The sequence below is a fragment of the Trachinotus anak genome, unplaced genomic scaffold (genome assembly GCF_046630095.1).
Source record: "Trachinotus anak isolate AG129_WGS33_773 ecotype Australia unplaced genomic scaffold, CSIRO_AGI_Tana_v1 ptg000010l, whole genome shotgun sequence".
NCBI lineage: Eukaryota > Metazoa > Chordata > Actinopteri > Carangiformes > Carangidae > Trachinotus > Trachinotus anak.
Window position 1 is genome coordinate 15,248,155 of NW_027273861.1, and position 25,205 is coordinate 15,273,359.

General features: G+C 42.2%; 1 protein-coding gene across 1 annotated transcript in view; it reads left to right on the forward strand.

Annotated features, from left to right (window-relative positions):
* Nucleotides 1-25,205, forward strand: part of insrb (insulin receptor b) — an 82,936-nt gene that overhangs the window by 16,813 nt on the left and 40,918 nt on the right. The window contains exon 2 of the mRNA XM_071487862.1: nucleotides 6,434-6,982. Within this exon, the coding sequence (XP_071343963.1) occupies nucleotides 6,434-6,982 (549 nt within the window). The remainder of the gene's footprint in view (nucleotides 1-6,433; nucleotides 6,983-25,205) is intronic.

A 25,205-nucleotide genomic window follows, 5' to 3' on the forward strand; every position in this document is an offset into this window, starting at 1 on the left:
CTTAGAGCCATCCTGGCCAATATTCCTATAATCTAAGCGATATCTGCCAGAAAAAGAAGTAAAAAGAGATGGTTAGGACAGATTCCACAAAGCCTTGATTTGCTGTGCAGCTAAATCGAAATCAGAATATGTTATTCTCTGTTGCCACCACTAGTCTCACGTTACATACTTACACATTATGGAAAGCAGAGGAACAGAGTGGATTACACGTATAATATAATTATACTGTGTGTGCTTTCACACGTGCACCCTTACTCTTAGTATTGAACTGCATTTTGCTGATAGAGGGTTGAGTGTGAGAAACCCTATGTCAGTTGTAGCAACTGATCTTTACAACTGGTGGTAACAGTACAGCTGAAGTTTCATATTAGGACTGAACAATATTGTCTCACCATCAACAGGCAGTGTATGCAGAACGCAATAGTTACATTTGCTGAGGATGCAATGTAATATGGCAAAATTGACCCACCATGGCAAGTTAAAGTGCCATTTTACTACTTGTTAGATAATGAAAATGACCAAAATTCACTTCTCATGACTAATGCTGAAGGCAAACAATCAGACCCGCTAATAAATAACATAATTTGGCCTCATTTAATTACATTTTGGTTACTGGTTTCTCATGCATGCTCTGCCTGCACTGCAAATGAGTAACCACATCCTTCTGAAAGCAGACTGGTGTCATAGTTTTGCATCTGACTTTTAAATGAGTGACAAAATTGAAGGAAAAAAAAAAGAATTGTTGGTAGACAAATTTAACTTGATTTTAAAAAAGAAAAGGTGATGTGGAGCGAAAGCAGATACTCTTTTTGTAAATGTCAGAATCTGTTTCACAACAAAGTATCTTGCAGTATTGTTGTTTTCTTTCAGGGTCATTCAGCCCTGTCTCATCCTGTCCTCCAGTGACACTCTATGGAGGATCGACCTCCAGAGGAAATTTAGTGTGCGTTTGTGTGCGTTTGTGACTGTTGCCTTCACTGGAACAGTTGGGGAAATTTATTCAATTAATTTTCCAGGATGAATGTGTGAAGAGACCAGCATGGATGTGTGAAAGACCCTCATAACTATTCAAGCAGCAAACAAAATGTCTCGCAGTATCTTTTTTGATGTGTTTGATATCAAGAGATCTGACATTGAGGATGCAGTTGCATGTGTAACTGTGACTTTATTTTAACCTGTCGAAATTTTGTAAGGGAACTGTTACTTTGTTTTTCTCCTTGTGAGGACTTAAACTCATTCACCTCGCTCCATCTCCATGCTTTCTCCTCTGCTGTTTCTGTTTGTCTGACACCCCCCTATGTATACCTCCCTCCTCCTCCTCCTCCTCCTCCTCCTCCTCCTCCTCCTCCTCCTCTCCCTCTCCTCATTCCTGCTGCCAAATTAAGTGTCAAACAGACAGGGAAGGCGGGTGGATGGCCCACATTTCGCCTATAGAGGTCCACAGGATGGTACAGTACGTTCCAGTCTGTGCTCTGTTATTCCATTCTCTGCTCACCCCCCACCCCCAGCCCGGCTCATTAGCGGTTGATTGGGTTGTTATTGTAATTAAGAGCTCCTGTACAGCCAGTGAGAGCACCAAGCTGTCTGCTTATGGGTGGTCCTCAGTGGGAGGGTGAGCTATAGAGGGGTCAGGGTCATTGTCCACGAACCCCCCCCCCCCCCCAGTTACACAATGTCCGCCAGTTTCTCTTCTATATCATACAGGGAGCTCTAACCTGTTGAGTTAGTCTATTTCTGTAAGTCAAAGCTCCAGAGCTTTTTGTTTGCTAGGTTTCTTTCTATAGATGAGACAGAAATGAAAAACTGTGCAGCAGGTGTCTCTCCCTCCGACCCTAAGCCTCCCTGTTTCTGTCTGTCTTTTTCTCTCATGTTTGTCCATTAAATATATTCAGTCTTAGACTCTGTTTATCGAGTGTTTGTTTATTGTAGGTGAACATCACTTACAGAGCCTGCGTGTGTGTGTGTGGGCCCTTGTGCATGTTGCTAGTCATGCAACTGTGGTCCATAGCGGCCCTTCATTCATGCATGTGATCACCAACTGTCCTGTAGGTCCCTTACGTCACTCTGCGTTCCTGCCTGGGTTCAGGTTACACTTTCACCCACTCTCTCCCCTCCCATCACCCCCCCCCCCCTTTGCCTGCAACCTGCGACTCAATCTCCCTCTGTCTCCCCATTCACTCTCTTTGCCTCTCCTGTGTCCCCCTGCTCCTAAACCTGGGAGGAGAGAGGGAGGAGATGGCTCATTATTTTAAAGACACAGTGGCTCTCGCAGCCAGCCACCGACTACACAACAACCCTTCCTACCCTCCGCTACTTTACTCCCCCTCCCTTTCTTCCCCGCTTCCCCATCTGCCCCCCAATGACCCCCACCCACCCCCACATACACACACACACTCCTTCCTCCTCTCTCTCGTTCCTGTCAGTCGAAAACAAGACTCCATTTTGCAGAGAGAACTCCCAGCAGCGCTGTCTACTGCTTCCCCTCATGGCCCACTAACATTTCTATGTGTCAGTGAAGCTTCTCCAACAGGAGACGTGACATATGTGCTAGCCTGTTAGCCTGCTGTGCGAGTAGAAAGACCTCATTTCCACTAACATATTTCTTACCTGCAGTGGGACGAATACATTATTGTGAAAAGGTCATGTTTGTGTCCTCTTGGTATGTCTTGAAGAGCATTGTGGGCAGAGGTGATATGCACTCTGGCCCTGCTGGTGTTGCCCAACGTTGTTTGTTATGTTGTCGTGTTGCACAGTTGGTATCCGATTAGTGCTGCAGCCTGACAGTGAGTGGGTGGCCTGTAGGTCTGTTTGATGTGTCTAGGAGATAAGGCAGGAGGGACTGCGAGGTGTAAGGTTGCTGTTATCACTGGGAATAACACCAACTGCTGTATAGAGGAGGAAGAAGTTTGTTTTTGTGTTTTGGTTTCTGTTACACTCGGTGTCTAATAAAAAGGGTGTGGCCAGGCCAAGCTGGATAGATTGTGTGAATGAGTTGTAGTTGTTGTTTCAAACTCCGTGTTATCTGATGAGAGGATTTATTCTCTTATTTTATGAGTTGTTTTTGACTGCTGGCAAAGCTAGCTGAAAGCAGAAGTGGGCAATGTGGAACAGTCTCTGGCCACACCAGTGTGGATGATTTTGAATACTGCATTTCCATACAAACTAGTGTTTTCAGAACGTAATCAGGTACACAGCTTGTTTAGACTCTGCTGCACATCTTCTTACATTTGTTTGACTTTTGTGATTTATTTATACCTCATTTTGTCATGTTATTACAGAACTCCTGCTGCTTGGAGAGAGATTTACAGACAGCTCTTTCAGAAACAAACTCTAGTTTAAACCTCCAGATAATTGATGGCTCCATCTGCTCCACATGTTTTCCGTCCATCTGGGGGCACTGCCCTCTGGATCTGAGTGAAGAGAAGTCTTGCATCACTTGCTTCTCATATATTTGTGTAGATTTCATCATCATTGTGTATATCCTGGCACTCTTTCTTTTGGTTCCTAAAATCTTGATGAGCTTGTTTCGTCTGAAGTTGGCGTGTACTGCTGCTAATACGTTGCTGTGGAGACCTGTTTCCTTTTTTATGTTTGTGCAGTTGTAGGGATGTATTACAATCTGACCTCAGCAATAGTGGGCCGCTTAAGAAAACATGAACACATCTGGACATCCAGTCATCTACAGGCTGACCAGTGTAAAACTGCATATGACAGAACGTCAACATCTGAGGCCGTCCTGGTAATCATTCAGAGGATTACAGTCGATAGTTAGCTGATTCAATTTTGTCTTAAAAATTTGTCACCATGTCAATTAAGACAACTGTTACCAACACACTTGCCTGCATGACATTTAGATGTTATTGTTTATATATTTCCCTCAGTTAAAATGTTTTTGAGCTGTTTTGTTTTGTTCTATTTTATTTCTAAAAAAAATACATCTGCCACTGTAGACATAAACATGCTTAATATAATCTGAAGCACTGGTGCCAAAAAGCAAGGCTGAAAAACCCTCTGACCCCTCTGTTGTAAAGAAGCAATTGTAGTAAACAACATTTTTTATTTGGCAGTGTAGTGATTGTAGGCTTTATTGGCTGCTCTTCGTTATAAGAAGTCGCTTCAACTGTTCCATTGATGTGCTGCTGGTCAGAGTTTGTACCTGGACTGTTGACATGTTTGTCTCGCTAACCATTAACAGAATGGGAAGTTAATAGGTAGCTTACACCTGGGAAATGACCAGAGCCAATAACAACTCAATGAAACTATGCAGTCCACTGCAATGAATTTTGACATTTTTTCCCATTTTACCATGCATGTTGAAGTGTGATTGATTTTTTTTTAATTTTAAGTGTGTGCAAAGCAGTGGAGGGAAATTGAGCGTAATAAATGGGGAAAATAGCAAAAGGTGGCAAGCAGGTTCACACCATTAAGATACATGGAAGACACTCACACAAACCGTGTGATTAGCAGGTGTGTGTCTGTGTCATCGATTGAAAAAAGCAGAGTAGATGCAGACCGTTAGAGTGCTTCAGTGATAAGGGGCTTATTTTACCCTGTGTGCACAAGCTCAGGCCCCTTCTCAAGATTTCTTTTGCCCAGAGTTTACAACTGTTATCACCAGACAGGAGCTTCTACTGATATATATTTAAGCTTGATGCTCATAATTGGTGTGCTACTAAAAATGATCACTTTCCCAGTTATTTGGAATGGTTTGGTCTAAATTTACAAAGAACTGTTTGTGTTACATTAGATTTTTTCCATTGAATGAGCCTCACAAGCCTTCCAATCCATCCTTCTCTAATTCTCCACGCAGCAGTTTTAATTCAATAAATGACTGGGAATAGTAGCCTAATGTTTGTGTCTTGTAGTGGAAATAAGTTTGTAATGTTCCATTAACAAATTGCATTTAAATCCAATCTTCTGGCATGTTGGTTATTGGCCATAAGCATCTGTTTCAGGCCATAATGGCTGCCAGTATGGTTGATGCGGTACATGAGAGGTTAAGTCATGTGAACAAATTAGTATTTTATGTCTCACCATTGCCATAGTGTTTAATGAGTATGTTGAATGAATGGGTATGTTGACGCTTAAGAATTTGTGTGCACGTTAGCTTGTTCTTAACATCATGTTCAAGCACTAAACCGTGTTTTTCAGTCTTTGAACAGCAAGTCTGTTCACGTGAGCTGACACTGGCTTTGACTTGGTGTCGTCAGACCCGCCTGTTCAAATTTTTCAGTTATCTGGTCGAGAATCATCCCACCTCATCATTTCTGGTGTTTTTTTTTTTAATTCAAAGAAAGAGACAGTTTGTAGAAAAATATTGGTGCTGATGAGTCTGTGCTGTGTTTACTACACTGCTTTAACAACAGATGATGTGTGAGCAGTATTGTTGGTGTGTCCTCTGTAAGCCTAGTTTTTTTTTCTTTTGAAAATAACAGAATTTGTTAAGATACAACTATAAAATGAAGTTTTCATTGTTACACTGGTCATATATAATTTAAACCATGAGCCATCCTCCCTCTCACTTTGTAATTTTCCTTACATTTCTGTAGAAAATGTTAGAGAAGTGCATCTTATTATTTGTAGCAAGCAACGGCAGCATGCCGCTCTCCTCTGTTCATTCAGATCAGTCAGTGCCATACAATAATTTCCTCTCTGGAGAAATACTGCTGGAGCCAATGGGAAGGGATTGACTGTTTGTGTTTTTGCGTGTGTGAGAAGGGGGAGAGGGAGGGAGAGAGCACTCAGATTGTAGAGGGGACTTGAGTAATGCTGCTTCATGAATGGATCTGCTCCACTTCGTGTAAATCAGAAGTGGTTCCATGGCTGAAATGGGGAAAGAGAGGGACATTTTGATGTTCATATCTAGTAGTTTTAACACTGTAGCAAATGGAAGACTAGTCTTTTTGCCTGTTACCATGGGCCACAGTCAAGCTAGCTGCAAGGAATGCCACGTTTCTCCATGTGTACAAGTACAAGCACTTAAAAGTTAGTGATGGAAGACTAAATATGCTGAAATCAAGAGTGTCACATACTAAGGTCTCCAAAATCATCCATTAAATTGAATTGACACTTCTCTAAAGCACTTTGAACAAAAACTACTTTCATGAAGGTGGGATTCATTGCAGGACTGTTTAGACTGCATTAGTTTTAGCGAGTTATAATAAACTGGCAACTGAGTGTGTACTTGAAATACATACTTGCTGATGTGCTCCGGAGCTGCTTAACATTAAGGTGTTCTAGAGGAGCTTTGTTTCTATTCGACAGCTCCCTGGTGGGAATTAATCATGAATGAGAGGCAGAGGGAGGTGGAGGAGAAAAGCATCACAATACATCTATAATAATATTAATGAAATACTTGAATGAACTAACTTGTAACGTATGACTGGAATATACTTGCTTCACACATGTCTCACTTTCGTCTACTCTCTTCCAGTCTGCCCGAGCAAGGACATCCGGAACAATGTGACCAACCTCCAGTCTTTGGAGAACTGCACCATCATCGAGGGCCACCTAAAGATTCTGCTCATGTTTAAGACCAAGACCGAGGACTTCCGAGGCCTCAGCTACCCAAAGCTGCGAGTGGTGACAGACTACGTGCTGCTGTTCAGAGTCTATGGCATCGAGACGCTCAGCAGTCTCTTCCCCAACCTGACGGTGATCCGCGGCAACAACTTATTCTTCAACTACGCTCTTGTCATTTATGAAATGCTGCAGATGAAGGAGGTGGGCCTTCACAGTCTGATGAATATCACCCGGGGTGCTGTGAGGATCGAGAAGAATCCGGACCTTTGCTACCTAGCCACCCTGGACTGGTCCAAGATCCTGGACTCGGTGGAGGACAACTTCATTGTGGCCAATAAGAATGAGAGAGAGTGTGGAGATGTGTGCCCTGGCACGGCCCAAGGTCAGACCATCTGCCCGCAGAACACCATCAACGGACACTTCAGGGGACGATGCTGGTCACAGAACTACTGTCAGAGAAGTAAGTGTTTATCTGTGTTAATGTGTCTTTAACAATGGATGGATCTATTGTTTTTCCTCATGGAATCCCTTTTTTTCCCCAATTAGACAGTTGATCGTTGTCAGACATTTAAACCAGCCTGATACTCACCAAATAAAAAAAAATAAATAAAATGACCCTTTGCATGGAGCAATGGAAAAATCTCCATATTGACCAGCTGTTGTATGCAGACATACTAATGTAGCACCTTTCCAGAATCCATCACACTGCTCGTTGTAAAGTGGTCCATTGAGACACATAATGAGAATATGCACTGGAGATCTCCTCCTCCCAGAAATCAATTGAGGCGACTGATGTTTTCATTCCAAATGGTTTACGTAATGATTTCTGTGATGCGGAGGGCTGCTCCTAATATCAGCAGCCAGGGGTGGTGGACACGCCACGCCCTCTGATTAGCATTCATTGACTGGAGCATTGTGGGCAAGTAATCTGTAATTATAGGCTCGGGATCTGCTTGATGTGTGAAATGACTCAACTGCATTGTTGAGTCAGGGAACTGCACATTCAAAGGTAGGCATTATGGGAAGAAAATGCACTGAAAGAATTATGTTAGAGCGGGAGAGTTGACGGACAGGGATAAACAGTATAGTACAAATGTTTGCTAGAAGTGGTACAGATTTTCCCTCCTTTGAGTAAGAAAGAGCCATGGGTTTGCTTGGTGCTGCAGGCAGCCAGCTGCCAGTGTGTTGGCCAGTCAGTCAGTCTTTCCTCTCCTACCATTAAAAACATAGAACGGCTTCTATTGTAAGACACACAGAGAGAATGCTTATTATTTTTTGAAGGCGATTATAGCTTGTGTTGTTTTTTTCTCTTCTGTCTCTGTGTCTGACAGAAAGGCTAGCGTTCAAAGCAGAACGACCTCGGCCATGTTTATACTTGAACACTGACTGTTGCAGCCCGCCTTTATAATGTTGGCTCCTCGATTTTCTGCCAGGTCTCACTGTCGGGAAAGTAATACAGGAAATGGCTCTCTTTGTGCCTCAGTCTCCATCTCTATGTGCACGTGCACACACACACGCACACACGTTGCCTTAGTGTTTTGGCTTTAATAAGGTGTACAGTCTTCAGTTTGTTTTAATTGTTAGGTTAAAACAAGGATTTTAAGCTTTACATTGGAACAACAATGACACTTCAGTTTGTGTTGTCCAGGACTCAGTGTCTTGGCACTAAGTGATATTTTGGACTTAGATAAAAGATAAATGAAAAAACATTTTGCTTTTACTACTACTCACAAACTCAAGAGTAAAAGCTATTTATCAAACTTTTTTCAACTTAAAAGTACTTTTGAAATTAGGAGATCTCCAAATGTCTCATCATTTGGCCAGAAGTAGGTCTTAGATGGCTGCAGTACAGCGACAGATGCAACATGTTTTGGAGTGACTGTACAAAATATCATCGGTCATGATGAATTATATGTTAGCTGAAGCTAAGTATAATTCAGAAGTGGGTAATTTTTGCCTGTTATTTGCATTTGATTTGAACATTTGATATTATGTTACACCACACACGCACACACACACACACACACACTTTCACAGTCTTCTTTTGTCACTGTACTAAATATTCCTTAAAGAACTTTTTTACTCCTTTGTTGAGCAATCTTACTTTGTACTTTTTTGTAAATCTCTCTGGACATGGTTTCAGAGAGGAACAGCCCTGACCGTTGAGAAAAAGAATGTCGGCTGATAAATAGGAATGTGTACAGTATGTCAAACACCATGTTTGCATGTGCGTTCATGTCTCCTTGGCTTCGGATTGGCCAGCAGAGCGAGTATGACGCTGTGCTCTGCGTCATGTGACAGGCACCAGTTTAGTCAAGAGCTGTGTGTCAAAGCAGCAGCCATTTCTAGAACATGATGCAATGGTTATCTGCCCCTGCGGTGTGTGTGTGTGTGTGTGTGTGTGTGTGGGTGTGTGTGTGGGTGTGTGTGCGTGCTACACATAGGGATGATATGTGCACACTTACTGTAAATGTTTGCAAGTGTTTGTGTGTGTTTGATGTACTTAAGTGGAGGTGTCTATAGTTCCACATTGCCACAGACTTGTGTTTTAGCTGATGGCAGCCAAATTCTCAGACTTTTAAGATGGAGTTTTTCTCAAATTAGTGCTGTTCTGGATTGGAATAATATACAAATATTAAAATATATATAAAATCAGTGTAATGGTGTTGCTAACAATACCAATAGTAGCAGTAATAGCAACATTATCTGTGAGTTTTACTCTGTTTAATACTACTTTATTTTGCAGCTTTATATTATATAGGTAGCAGTTTATCCAAGGCATTTTACAGCTCTGCCAGTAAACCTGGATGAGATAAAAGGGCGTGAGATGTGAACATAAAGAAAGAGAAAATGTTGTCTCCCTCGGGTGCTTGTGCAGCGCTACCCACTAAAACACTTGTGCTGGGTGGCAGCGTGAGGAAACTATAAGATCTTTAATTATCGCTTCTGTGAATGAAAACTCACAGTTTACAAACTTAGATGCACACATGCACACATTAGATGGGGCATTAAAGTTTATATGTGAGTGGAAACTGTGGGGTTGTTTTTGTTGTGTTTTACAGGGTTCCAGTCGACTTAGGTAAGAGTGAAGGGAGAGCCTGCATTCCCCTGATCTCATACATGCTCCTTACAAGCAGGAAAACCACTCTCCGCACATGTCCGTGCACATGCATGTGTGTGTGTGTGTGTGTGCGCACCAAGAAATGTAATGTTTAAGTCTGTAGGGTCCTTAATAAACCTGGTGACAATCCAAACAACCTGGACAGTGTATGAGATCTGACATTCATTGCCCAGTGGTGTTTTGCGCATGTTTACGATAAAGGTGGTCATTTACCTCTGCTTTTGATCCAACTGATCTTGATATTGATCCATTCATTAAAAAGAAAGGATATTAGTTTTGTCAGTGGGATATAAAAGATACAAAGACACTGGTTTAAATTTACCAGAAAGTTATGAAAATAGAGAAATAAATGGGCACAGCAGAAGGACTAAATGTATAGATGATGGATGATACAGTGTTGTATTTGCAGATGGGAGACAGATGGACAGTGGACACATACGCAGGCAGATTGATAGACAGAAAGCAAGCAAACAAGGCTGAGATTTTTTTTTAAATGAGAGGTAAAGAGACAAAAGTACAGATAGAGAGGAAGTAAGGGTAACATGCACAGATGAGAGAATGAGAGAATGGGAACAAACAGTTGATCTCCTGTTTAGATAAGGCTCTATCTGTTGCTGAGGCTTGGCACACTGTGTTCAACCTCACAGACACCAGCCAGCACTGTGCTTGCACAACTCATACACACAAAAACATAGACACACAAGCAAGAGGAGAGAAGGCTTTTCAGGTTAAAGATCACTCCGCCTGCGCCTACGTGCTTTGTTGTTTGTGCAATTGTTTTTAGGCACACACGCACACGCACGCACACACAGACACACATACATAAAGAGTCACAGCTTCACCTCTCAGTGACAAAAGCCCCAGTGGGAAAATGCCCTCTTACATTACATGTACCCCTTTCAGACCGTGGCAGTCACACAGGTTGAACCTCTGATGGTGGTCGATATAAATGGGTCAACATGCGTCATCCAGCGTGACTTTGTGACCCTCCTCCTCACCAGAGTTGAGTGCAGGTTGGACATCACCCAGCTTTGGTCAACAGGGACATTAATTAAATTTTTGAGACATGGATGTTTTAAAAGACATGAAACTAACTTCTCAGCTTTTCTAAAAACAGAGAACGTGACAGATTGTGCGGGAGCAGAGAGAGCATGAGGAGAACTGAAAATGAAACTTCACGGCGCACAGTATGAAGTGTATATCGTTCTTTGGATTTCTCAGGAACTGGAGCTTCATTTTCATGGAAGTGCAGGTGTAGGCGTGAGTCTGTGAGCAGTGTTTACCAGAGATAAACCTGTGACAGCGGTCTTTGAAAGGATGAAAAAGCAGGTTAAGCATGCAGGAGTTCAGAGGACATTGCATCTTATGAAAGAGCTGTTAAATGATACTAACATGCTCACACTCACTTGCCATGTCTATACTGACAGAGTTATTGGTCACTATCATCATTTCTCCTGCTCATAGTGGCTATGAAGCCAACCCTTTCTAATGCAATGTCTCCCCTCTGCCCAAAATGTCTTTTTAAGGTCAGCCGAAGTTAATCTAAGGCTTCAGCAGCCTCAGTTAGCCAAATCAAGTCGCCATCTCAGATCTAGTAGTTGTGTGTAAGTCTATTGTGAGAATTGTTTCCCAGCTACACGTATCAAGACATTTATTTAGAACATTTAGTTTAGGCTTTCCACAGTCTGTGGAGACACAAAGAGCGAAGAGCTAAGAAATATTCTCACACCCAAACACCATAAAACTACAAATTGTCATTTTTACACTTATTTATTTGTACTGATTAAACAAGTAAAAGCCAGGTCAGCTCTTTACCCCTGTTTTCAGTCAAGCTTCTGGTTTTCCGGCTGTACCATCATATTTAACAGATGTAAGACCTGTGTTAATCTTCTTATGTAAACTGACAAGAAATGAAATTAGCATATTTCCCAAAATGTTGAACTATCCCTTTAATATCTGTGTATGTTACCATCAAATGGTGATCACAACATGTCTTGTATAAGCAGGCACACAGGCCATATCATAAACTGAGTGCTCACTTTGTTGTTTCAGTCATTGTTGCCTTGCAAATGGAAATTGTCCTCAATGTTGTTTCCATTAGTGTTTTATTTCTCATGCCATCAAATGAAAATGGACCGTCAGTGTGGATAAGAAGAGGGCCAGATGAGGAGGCCAGGAGGGGGAGAGAAGGGGTTGGGCAAAGCAAAATAAACAGAGCAAAACAAACATGGCAGGGCGTTTTCAAGTGTGGCTCCCAGGTACACACACAGACACATAGTCCAAAACCACACACACACACACACACACACACACACACACACACACACACACACACTTTTGCCAGAGTGGCGAGTGGCCAAGCTAGAGGAGGCTAAAGAGAGAAAGAAAATGACAGTATTAAGGATGGAGGCGCTCAATGAACCGTGCTGTTGGCCTGCTCCCCACAACCAAACAAAAACACTTAGCTAGACCAGCCTCTTAATTGGGGTGTAAAAGTGTCTCCGCTCAGACTGCTTCCACACACACACACTTCTCTCTTGATCTCCTCTTCCCTTCTATCTTTCTTTGGTTCTGTTTCTGCAGTTGTTTCTAATGAGAGTTAAGTGAAAGAGTTTTCCTGAAGCTGCTGTTCTTAATTAGCCATTTAGTGCTCAGTGACACAGGGAACACAGGGACATAAACACAGAGGGACAGCCGGACCCGATGCTGGGGTGTTACACTTTCTGTAAATAGTGTCCCATTGTCACACTATGAATTCTTTGTGCGAGTCCAAGCATCTTTGTTCGTGTTCAGAAATAATGCATGTGAAAGCTACAGCTCATTTATAATCTATTATGACACATTACTGATTTTACATTAATTTAAACTGAAAGAAAATGACCAGAAATGACCAGATTTCTCCGATGACTTCATTGTATTAAGGTATTTGTGTCACTTTTAAGTAGGACTGGGCATCATTGGATGTCATGTGAAACAACTGCTGATGTGATACCTTCTGATACTTAGATCACGCAGCACTTTTTTCAGTACCTTACTTTGAGAAACAAAACTGCTTTTATTCAATCTCAGAGGCCAAAGGTCTTGAAAGTTATGTCTAAACACAAGCAGCTGTACAGGATGGGTGACTAAATAAAAGTCCAAAAAGCAGAATTTGATCAAAGCAGACGTAAAGATGATCACACATCCAAGATTTTATGTCAGTTTTTGCTACAGACACATTTTGGTTGGTACTAAAGAGTACCGAGGTTCTGTAGTGAGCCATAGTTTTAAAATTCCGCCATAATTAATAAAGTGAAACTAAATTGATAACATCTAGCCAGTATTATCTGCAACCATAAGACAGAGCAGACAAAGTGCTGGCCTGTGACAGTTGTTCAGGATTATTATTTTAGTCTATGTATTGTAAACTGTAAAAAGTCTACATGTGCATTCAGTGAGAACTGGCTGTAGAGTTAGAACTGGTATCGTGCACATTCAAATGCTTCATTAAATTTGATGCGTTGCCGATCGGTGAAGCAACAACCTCTGCACATACACTGAGTCACTGCTCTCAACACATGAGCCTCCATCTGGTTGAGAGGACTTGTTGTTTTTCCTGAATGCCTACCACATGCCAATCACCTGTGTAGATAACACAAGCACAACCTCACTCCCACACGCACTCATTAATTCTCTTTCCTGCTGGTGATCAACGATTGTGACGGGTGCAGTAAACGACGAAAGGGCGTGCTGGCACGTTTGTTTCACCGTGCTTAAACATGGTCACAAAATGCAACCAAATAATTGCAGTCTGGAGGCCTGGGGCCACTTGAACTTTGACCCAGATGCTTTTCCAGTGAGAGGTGACTTGAGCTAGAAATGCTACCCTTTGCTGTGTTCTCCCTCGGTGGAGTTAACTTGGCTGCCGGGAAGTGGGAGCTTGTTTTACAGTTAACTAAATAACTTGTAGACAGGGAGTGGAAAACAGAGAAGTGAACATGTACTGCACATATTTGGTAATATAGTGTGTGTGTGTGTGTGTGTGTGTGTGTCAAGTCGTTTTTAGAAACATATAGGAAGATCTCCGGCTGGTGATACTGTACGCTTGCAGGACCAAAATAGTCAAAATAAGGTCACACTGGCATTGGAGTTAGTGCTGTGTGATTACAGTTAGATTTTAGATTTTATAATCATAAATATAGCTAATGTTGCTACACAATGTAGATTTATGAATGCAAACTCCTGATTTTGCATCTCATTTCAGGGAATTGATTCTTTCCCCAAAGTGAAAAACGTCTGCCTTCTGTTGATACAAACATGAAAAATTCAAGTGCAAATACTTAAATGATAGTATTTGAATTGTTTCCAATTTACTTCTCCGTTCCAGTTCCCGTGTAAAGTGAATTGCGATTGATGTGATCCTGATAGTGATACACTGTCACACACAGACAAGAGATCTGCGTACATTTGTTCTCATCTTTCTCTCACTTATTGCTATAGACACAGGCAGGCTCCTCTCTGATGCTGTCCATTTGTGATAGTTAAAGCTTGTCCGTAGTGGCTTGCCTTACATCAAGACACAGACACACACTCACTCACTGGTGTCTGAATTACCATGAATATCTTATAAAGGACAGGGAGTGAGGGGAAGAGACAAAAACTGAAAGCGAAGGGAAGTGAAGAAGGAAGGAAGGATAGAAACAGACAGATGGAGAGGGAGAGGTAGTAATCGTGCTCTTGTGTTTTCCTTCCTGGCAGCTCGCATCCTTGTTAACAAATCCAAATTAACTTTGATAAGCTGGCATCAGTTATGTACGTGTGTGCGAGTGTGCGTGCGTGGCCGCGCTCCTCTTCGTGCTCCATTCGTGCAGCGAGTGCTGTAGCAGGCAGGCAGTGCTAGCCGAGCGCCCCAGGGGATCTGGAAAAGTCTCTCTCCTCTCTCCTCCAGCTCATCAATGGACTGGCACTCCCACATCCTGCTCTACACACACACACACACACACACACAAAGTGCAAATGCGTATAAGTAACAGTGCACATTTAGGTAGACACGTGCACAGCAAATACACACTTGCACACAGAGCCAAGTGGAGCACAAACGTACACACAAGGCTAAGTGGAGCACACTGACACTGCTGCCCACTATTCTAACAGGGGATTGACTGTTAGTAGAACTATAAGTAGTGTGTAGTGTGGAGAGGATGGGGGCTTCTGAGGATACCAACATGAGGCAATACTTATCTGTTAATGCCTCCTTTTTCTCCTTGTTTTTTTTTTTTTTTTTTAGAATACATGTTTTACATTTTTTAACCGTTAACATTTTAAGAACAAGTAGATAGATGGAGAGGAACTGCTATTTCTTCCCAATGATGGTAATAATATGATTCCCTCTGTGTGTATGTGTGCATGGTTTGATATGTGTTGTGTGCGAGCTGTGGAGGAAAGCATGTTGGCAGGCGAGTGGTTGTTGCAGCCTGAGCTGTGTGAAAGGACTTCCTCATTACTTCCTGCCTTTGTCCAAAGCACTTCCTACTGCCGAGCTGTACAACTGGGCCCCAGGGGAAAGCTGCTGGTGGTGTGTGTGTGTGTGTGTGTGTGTGTGTGTGTGTGTGTGTGTGTGTGTGTGTGTGTGTGTGTGGGGGGGTATTATTTACATGTGAGAGAAAATGAAAGGAAAGAAAAATTAGATGAATAGTTCACAGCTCTCTATACCCACAACCCTTCAACACAAATGCCAAGCTCTGACAGTGCTGCAAATGTTTATTTCATTAATCGTTTTGCTTGCTTCCCACAAATGCAAACCCACGGACCGTGTACCAGTATTTGAGGAATTAGACGGCAGGCAGCTTAGATGAGAGGTGAGCTGTAAGGACTGCATAAAGTGTTTGTGTGTGATGGAGGAAAATAACACAATCCCCCTTCTGGTCAAGGGAAGGGGATTGTTTTCAGGTGTTTGGCCAGATCAGATGACTGCCTGCTTCCAGTTCTGGCATCAACCCTACACGTGCACACACACAGACACATGCAGAGTAAATGAACCTTAAATAGATCTTGTTGGATTTTTTTTTTTAAATACCCATAGATTGGTATTCAGTATATTGGAAACAAAAACTTACAATGTCCTTTGTTTGGCATTGTGAGTTGTGAAGCATCTTATCAAAATCTACATATCCTAAAGTCTGCTATTGTGTCATAAACAGATGTTATAGCATTTCACCAAAAACTCCCCATCCCTGCCACAAGATCTCCTGATGATAAAGTTAATGACACTGTAATCAAACATACTAAGCTTATACAGAACTTCTTGTTTGCATGCACAATTTGTTTCATTGCTCTTATTTCAGAATACACGTGATATAAGATATGAAATCGTAAGCAGTAAACAGTTCGGCAGGCGACATAAAGATCTTCAAATTTATATGAGTAAAGTAAATAATTACATGTGAAGTGTTTATTATAACCGCACTTCCATAAACACATATTGGCGTTAGAGGAAGCGCTGTTTTGTAACTCAATCAGAGCAGATACAGTCCCCACCTGTACATCAGTAACTCAGCGTAAATTCAGCAGCACTGGTTTTTCAGTGGAGCGGGGAAACGCTGTGTATGTTCATGCATACATGATTTCAGAACCGCATGTTTGGGGCTTAACATAGTCTACGAGTATGTACTGTATTTGGAATATGTGATGCTTATGCTCCATCAAATACTTGGAATTTCATGGGTGACTTTGCGGTGGTACAACGGCTGAAGGGGCAGGGAGGGATGTTTGGACATTTGAAATTCTCAAGACTTTTGTTGTTACATCACCTTCTTGGGAAAGCAGTGTTTCCCACAGGTTGAGAAGGTATTTGTGGCAGTGTGTGGGTGGTGGCACTCATGCTTATCTGACACCTCAGACATTACAAATTATTATTATGCGTCCATTTATCATTTATTTCCAGCTATTTTGATCCCATTCACGCTGGTTTGGTCAAGCAAAAACAGATAAAAACAGCCATTACTTAAAGCATGTGTCTACTAAAAGAAGCCCTCAAAAGTCAGTGCTGGAAATCAGCTTTGTGTTTTTAAACTTGCTTTTCCTGAAATGAACTTGTTTATCCTCATATGACCTCCCCATCCTTGAAGTCTCTTCCAAACCCAACTCTTTCCACGTAGCCATGTCCAGACTCAGCTCATTCACTTCACTGAATGTCATGTCCTTGGCTTTTAAGAAATGGCTCTTTTCGTTGAACCATTTAACAGGTTTCTCTCAGTGCAAAAAAACCCAAAAAACTAAAAAACACTGTACCCTTCAGGGAATCCAGCCTTACCCAGAATGTGTTAAGTGTCTGGGAAAGGAGCAGGAATCTCTGTAAACGGGAGCTTTGATGATGACCACCACCCCTGTGCAGACGCCAATGGTGCAGTCCTGAGAACCTTTGTCTATTTAAGGCGATACTTGGGGGGGGGGGGGGGGGGGGGGGGTGGACGGACGGACGGACGGACGGTCATATGCATGGTTATATTATTGGGAGAATGTGACCCTGGGTTGACCCACCCAGGTCAGGGGTGAGCAAGTAGAGGAGGGGGTCAGAAACCAGTGGGCCATTTGCTGGCCATAACTACAGGGTAGCACTTGAACTCATACTTGCGCACACACACACACACACACACACACACACGCACACACACAGATTCCAGGAGGGCTGATGAAGACAGGAAGTGCCAATGCGGAACATGGACAGGTGTGTGTGCGTTCAGTGTTTTTGTCTAGCAGCAGGGAAACACGGGGAAAAGTAGTGTTTCTTCTTTTCTCCAATTACCGTACTTGTTTGTCTAGGATAATGTAAATTTAACAGTGTTGACATCCTGCCTGATTTAACTGATGGCTGCTCAGTAGTCTGTCATGATGTTTTGATGAGTGTCAATTTTTATTCCTCTTTTGATGTCTCCCCAGCTGCAGCATTGGGATTAAATGTTGTAGTAAGATATCTGATAAGGAAATATAATATGTCATCTGGTGAGGAAATGGTGTCATGAAGCATTTTGTTGATACAGAAGCTAGTTCCCTCTCAATGTCACTGTTTTGCTGTGTTGCTCAGTGGCTGTCACTCCTACACATAGCATAGGTACTTTCCCCTGACCTGCACCTTGTACTACTTGTTGTTGCATTTGTGTTAAGACTTGTAGTGTCACTCACGAACTAGTAGGAGAAATCTGTAGGATCTCTAGTGTAAGAAATCTGATAAGAGAAGTTTACACAGTAACAAAGCAATGGATGACATGGGTAATATTCACAAAAGAGTAATGTACTTGTAAGATAAATAGCTAGATTAATGTCAGTGCCAACAATCTGCGTGTGTGTTTATATTTAAGGATATGACACAAGATATGAAGATAAACACCCTGGTTTAAGTAATGGTCCAGGGCACGTGGTCAGAGGATGAGGTTGTCAGTGTTGAAAGCAACAGCTTTAAGTTTCATCTCGGGTCGGGCTTCCACATAAGGAGGCCTCAAACATGAATCTGTAGTTTGATCATTTTTAAACATCATTTTTTTCCCCAAACTTCATCAGTTTCTGAACACTTGTCGTCACTCCCGCTGCTGCCTTGTAACAGTGCAGAGTTGTTTTAATCTGCCTCTCTTCTCGTCTGTCCTGACCATGCCGTAAGTATCCTGTGGTATAAAAGTGATGATGTAAAAACATTGGGCCCTCAGCTGCTTATGCCACCTGCACTCTCTCCCTGACGGCTCAAGTGGTAATATATATATATATTTGTAAGACAGATATAAAAATGCTCTTCTCTCTTTGCCTTAATGCATCACCTGATGATACCAGAGTAGTGACACAGTTATAAGACTGCAGTAAAAAATGGCTGCTGCCGTTCCTCAGTCATCTCTGTGTCTTCTACACGACAGCGTCTGTATTGAACTGTAGAAGAAAACTGTAGCGCAGGACAAGACTGCAGTCGTCATCATACTATGTATTCCCTGCATTTCACCGTCTCTCCTCCTCTTCTCGTTATATTCTAATGGCCTCACTGTCCTCATGAGGAATGAATGCAGTTAATAATTTTACCGACATAGAAGGGAAGTCTAGTTGTCTAGCCATGTGTGGAAAAGCCTGGAAAAAGCTTCAGATGCCGCGAAAAACAGTCTGATGAAAAAAAAGAAATGGTTTTCCCCCGTCTCTTTCTTTTTCTCTCTCCATTTCTCTTCCCTGCTTCTGTTGCTCCACCTTATGCGAAAGATCCTCCTTCTGCACTCCCTCCCTTCTCCTTTTTTTCTCTCTCTGTCCCTCTGTTCCTTTGCTTTGTGTGCTCTCTCCCTCTATCCCCCTCTTCCTTCCCCTTCCATGCTGTGGTATGCAGACATGCAGGAATTTCTGGGCCTCAAAATGATAGACCAAACTTGTCAGCCCTGGCTCCTGTTACTAAAGATGGCTGCCTTGGCAGTGTGTGTGCCTGTGATTGGTGCACGTCTGAATTACTCCCCATCTGATTGGTCATGACATGTTTGTCCACAGCTCATGTGTTGTTGGCAAAAGCATGAATTTTAGCTTCTTGTTTGTCTATGAAGCACTTTTCATCTGTGATTTGTGACTGCTTAGTGACTAAAACTCTTTCTTTCTTCTGCTTTCTCTCCTGGTCAGGTTTGTGTGTGGCTTTAGACACATTGGTGTTTTTACATGATGTTGTGTTTGTGTTTTCTCGTATGTGTGAATTTGGGGGGGGGGGGGGGGGGGGGGGGGGTTGGGGGGGGGGGTGGTGCAGTACAGAGGAAGACGAAGGCAGCTGCTCGAAGAGGAGTGGCGGCTAATAATTATTTTCTTTATTCATTAATGCGCCCATTTCCTAATTCATTTATTGATCATTTGTTCTTAAATGTCAGAAAATAGCAAAAAAAATGCTTGTCACAATTTCCAAAAGGCCAAGCTGATGTCTTCAGATATTAACAGTCCAAAACCCAAAGATGTTCAATTTACTATCATGTGAGAGAAAAAAAGAGCAGCAAATACTCACAAATGAGAATCTGGAGCAAGGTAATATTTGGCATTTTACATTAAGAGATGAATTGAAAACTAATGCAACGATGATTCTCAATGGGAATGTGTCTTCAACAGATTTTTATGAGCATGTAAGGACTCACACACATCATACTGAGCTTTTTACAAATATTTTATTTAGTAATAATATAGTCTGAGTGGGCAGATGCTGTGCATCTGTTTGGGTCATTTAATTGTCTACTTGATATCAGTCTCATGGTAAGTCCTAAAAATAACATAAAAAGTGCACTGCAATCCTGACAATCAGGCCATATCAGTATGCGTTTCTGAACCTTATCCGTGTCTGTAATGTATGTTGAAGGACATTTCCAGGTCTAAACAGAGAATCAGGAACAGAGGAAGGGCTGAAGATACCTATGCAAGTATCCCTGCGAGTTAAAAGTTAACCCAAACTCTAAACAGCCCTTGTACAAGCAGAAAATCTGCAGCAAATCAACAGAAAAACTGAAGTAAGATTAAGTGAAGTGATGCACTGAGAGAGCAGTGATAATTACAATAAAAGCGTCAAAGATGACAACTACATATATGTAGACGAAGCCTTTAGATTAACTTCTCATCATATAGTAGAGTGCAGCAGAGTGTGATTAAATAACTAGACTATGTAATGAAACATGTAAATAAATTAGAATATTATTTTTGTAGAGAGAACTCTGCAGATCTTTCCAAATTGAGCAAGCTGCACGCAAATCAAAACTCCTCCTCTTTTATTTGTGCCTCCTAATATGCATTGAAGATAACACTGACTAGTACCCATGGCTTGTCCTTAATATAGACGATGAGCTAATGAGCTAGTCCCTTACGACTCGTGCGTTAGTGAGTGAATCTCCAGAATGGCGTCCAACCCAGCTAATATTTAGCATGCCTGGACTGTTGCCTCCTCTCTCCAGTGTCGGGTGGCCAGGGCCTTGTGATGGCATTGTTGCAACTAAAAAAGTTCTGCTCTAGTGCTTTACAGCCTGTCAGCCACACATACAGTACTGCACTCTGCTGTCTGTTCTACACACACATGACATAGATGACTCCCCTGTGCACCTGTGTTTCTGTGTGTTGCACTGTTTACACTATATATCATCTGACTACTCCTTGTGTGATTCCTACCTTGACAGAGATGGAATGGAATGAGGATTTTATTTTTTTTTTCCATGAGGAATTTTGTTGTCATGTGCCGTTGGTTTTCACTCTTTTAGTTTGCCTGTGTGTTCTGTACCAACGTCTGACCTACACAACTCAGAATTTAGGTTAATGAGATCAACTGGACCCACAGTCTTTCTGGTGTGTGAACGGCAAGCATGTGACCCAGTGTAATTTATATCGATCACGCGGGAGGGGCAGTGGACATTAGCAGACCCACAACAACAACACCAGTCCCTCCGCAGGCCTTCAGCCAACTAACCCAGTACACAAACCACCACTTTGGAACTGCTGTTTCCACTCAGTGTAGCTCCTTTTGAAATAAGAAGCCAAGTAAATTCTTCTCTTATCATAAGATTTACTTTTTATACTTGTTTGTATATTGTGCTGGTTGAGGGAAACTTAGAAAACAGGTTAGGTCTCTGACAACATCCTGTAACAAATGGCTTTGCTTGTCACCCACATAAAAATGTAAGCTGCTGGGAGCGATGCTAGTGTATGTTATCGCCCCACCATCTCTCTTTCTGCCGTCTGGCTCGACCAATCCAGGCAGAGCATGGAAGGAGAGGGGGGTGCCCCTCTGGCCAATTCTACTAAACTAATTGGTTGTAAGGGCTTGTGGGTAGAGGGGAGTCTGGGAGCAGAGGTGAATATCTGAGTGAGTGTGCCTGTGCTGACATGTGTGCATGGAGGTAGCCTTAGAGTTGGCTCTTATTTAGTGTGTTTGTGTGTTTATCCCTCAGTTCCTCCCAGAGCAGGAATGGTAACACCAAGGGAGGAACTGGGCGGGGCTCCTATTAGTGGAAGTGCAACGCTTGCTGGAGGGGTTAACATTAGCAGAGAGGGAGAGAGAGGTCAGCATTAACAAAAGGATGTGGTAGCAATGGCAGGGACAACCACAAAAGATGTGGTTGCTGATATTTGTTATTGGTCTCTAGTTTATCATGCTCACCAAGCAAATTCCAATGCATCCAAAACAAATCCTTTGTGAAGCTTATTACTTTGAATTTTTGTTGAGACCATGTCATTGAGGTGTTGATTCAACTTCACAGTAATTTTGGAGGCTATCGGGGCTATTTTCAGGCAGAGAAAATGATCATAGAGTTTAATATATTACTGAATCAGTGGACTGGTGTTTGAATGAATGGATCAATAATTGAGTGTGGGAGTGGATTTTTGAATCAAAGCAGAAATATCCAGCAGTAATCTTCTGAACAACTCAGCCTGTCCTTAATTGTTTTCTTAATGCTTTTCAAAGTCAGTGCTCGGCTGTGTGCGTGTATGTTTGGTTGCCTCTTGTATGTGTTACCCCCTCTGAGGAGTGGATAGCAGTGATGGAGAAAGGGATACAGACAACAGTTTGCATGACAAACTCAGCTCCCCGTCCTCTGTGAGGGGACGTATGTCTGTAGGAGGAACTGTCTGGAGCTCCATAAGTCCATATTGTGGACAGTGCGTTCATGTGTAGATTGAGACAGATGCTCCAGTCCCTTCGTCTCATGTGTACGACTGACAGAGATGAATGTGCCAATAGCACTTTCTGCGACTGCAGAAAAATGGCTTTGGTGGTGCATGGCACTCCGTGCCTGTGGTAGCTGATTGGATGACCGTATTGCCCCCCAGTTGCTTATTGGCCAAGTTTGTTAGATCTTGTACTGTGATTGCTGGCAGTGGTTCTATTAAAGCTGTGGTCTTTTATATATATATTTAACATAGATTTGCTTAAATTTGATATTTTATCTTCTGTTCGTTTTGATTATTTTTATTTGCTAATTCTAACTTTTATAGCTGACTTCATAAACCAAAGTTAATCAGGTACAGATGGTCATGAGTAAGAGTTTGATCAATAAACAGTATATTAACTATGGGTAAAGTTGATACATTATCTAAGTATCCCAAGGTCACCAATTTCCTATGTGTTATTTTCTTCAGTGGTTAGACTTATGCTGATTATTGATCATTAACGTGGCTGCCGATTAGTTAATGACACTGCTTAAAATTTACATCCCTAGCTCCATTAAAGGTGATTGATTTAAGTAGTCTCAGTGAATAGCAATGACCTCCTTTATTCAAGGCCAAACAGAGTGAAAAGAACTGACTTAATGTACAAGATACAGAATTAAAACAAAGTAGTGGTTTGATTTCCCTCTTTTTGAATCATAATATTTGATCTATACACACCACTGTCAACAGGTCCTGCAGCGAACGCAGGAGCTGACCATAGCTGCTGATGGCATCAATCACCAGTACCTGTTTACTGTGTCCTGCTAACCGCCCTCCCCCTGACCACACCGACTCTCCAATCTGTGCTGATTTAATTTAGTCGTCATTCTACTTTTTAAAATCTTATTACAAAGACACACACACACGCACACAAACGGCTGTTTACCTCTGACCATCCAACGTTCTGCGGCAGAGGATCACGTCTGTTATACAGTGGTGTTGTGGTGTCAAAGCAAGTATCAGATTTAGAAGCTGACCACAGAAACTTTGGTTTGGTGCACAGTAAAAAAAAAACAAAACAATTGAACACTTTGTTCTTGCTTCTTTGTTATTTAGTGATTTCCGCAAGTGAGAACAGTGCAAGGATCAACCTTCATCAGGTTTTCTCATTAATCTCATCATTAAGCACATGTGAGACATATAGGAACCTCACCTGTTATTGTGTGGCTATGCAAGTGTGTTAATGCCACTGCTCCACAATCTGGTCCCTTCTCATCACATGTGAATGTTTGTTTTTTTTTTCTCCCTCACACACACACACACACACACACACACACACACACACACACACACACACACACACACACACACACCATTTCAACAGCAGTATTTCTAGGAATAACGGTTGTACAGTAGCCAGCTGAGCTGCACTCACAGAGAGAAGGGGAGAAGCAAAGAGATAAAGGGCTGAAACCGGCTGCAATGTTTACAGTGTTTCCACAGCAGTTTTCAACTCCGTCCTCAATTCCACATGTTGACCATATGCAGCCCAGCCATATACGAGGTTTGACCCAGTCTTGTTTTATGTAGCTTTGGTCGGCATCACAGTTTATCTCAGGGCACTTGGAAATTAAGTCTCAGTCATCAGCAAGACAAGTAGTGTTTGTTGGAGACAGAAAAGCAACATATTTAAATTGTATTTTAGGAACATTTTATTTACCGTCTTTGTTATTTATCTACGTTTTATTAGCAGCAGCAGAGGTAAAGCTTGCCACGAGGCACAGGTAGTGTCAGTTTTTCTTTGTCCCTGTTTACCTCTGGCGGCTTTGTTTCAGTGAAAGGCTTTTCTCTTTGTGTGCCACCCACCAACTCCCCCAGGCTGCTGGCCTCTGTTGACAACACCTGCGCCCCCAAGGATAAGCTGGGCCTCTTCAGTCCCCTGACACCTTTTTCCCCTTCTTAATGTATGTGTTGTGTTCCTTATTCTTTGGTCCTATACCCTGGTGTACATGTATTATGTATGTGCATACATGCATACATGCATACACACACATACACACAAATGGCCATACGATACAAATGTAGTGTAGTCTTTTGTGGTTGGTTCCTTTTTCTCCAGCAGTCACCCCACTGTGTAAATCCTTCAGCCGAGCTTTGCTTTTCAGTCAGGCCCCTATAGGACACGTGCCTGAGCCTGGCTTGTATCTGAGGCTGGCTGAGGTTTCAGCTCCTCTCTACTTTCTGCCTCAAATGTCCACATTTTGCCCAAGCTGCAGCCATAACAGCTCATGATTGTTTTCAGAATAAAACGGTGTCTTATCCACTGTAGTGCCCGCTGCCAGAGAGAATGGGTCTAAGTATGAATCAAACACCAAGACAAGCACCTTCAAACTTGTTGCTGGCTGGTGGAACCTCCAGCAATATCGTTTTTTGTTTTTGCTGTTGTAGTGGACATACCTGGCCTGGCATCAGTCACAAGCCATTAAAGAAGTTCATATTAAGGACATGTGGAGTTATGGATCCAAAATTGTCACTTTCCTTACTCTTCCCACCATCAAACAGCGAGACAAAAGAGACAAAGGACCCATCTCACACAAAGAGACCAGCTTTTAGCACATCAGAGAGATATACAACCAGACCACGGGTCGAATGGTCATCTCAAATGGACATGAGGCAAAATTGGAGTAAACAGCCAAATCTCCATTTGTAATAATGCGACTCTGTCTCTACATTGGTATTTCATTGTTACATATATAGGAAAAATAACACCAAAAGGACTGTGATTAGCACTAAGGTGTGAACCCTAGACTCTCTCTCACCCTTGCGTACACACACACACACACACACACACACACACACACACACACACACACACACACACACACACACACACACACACACACAAATTAAATCAGAAATTACAAGCCACAATCCCATCCTGAGTAGTCACCACCAGTTTACT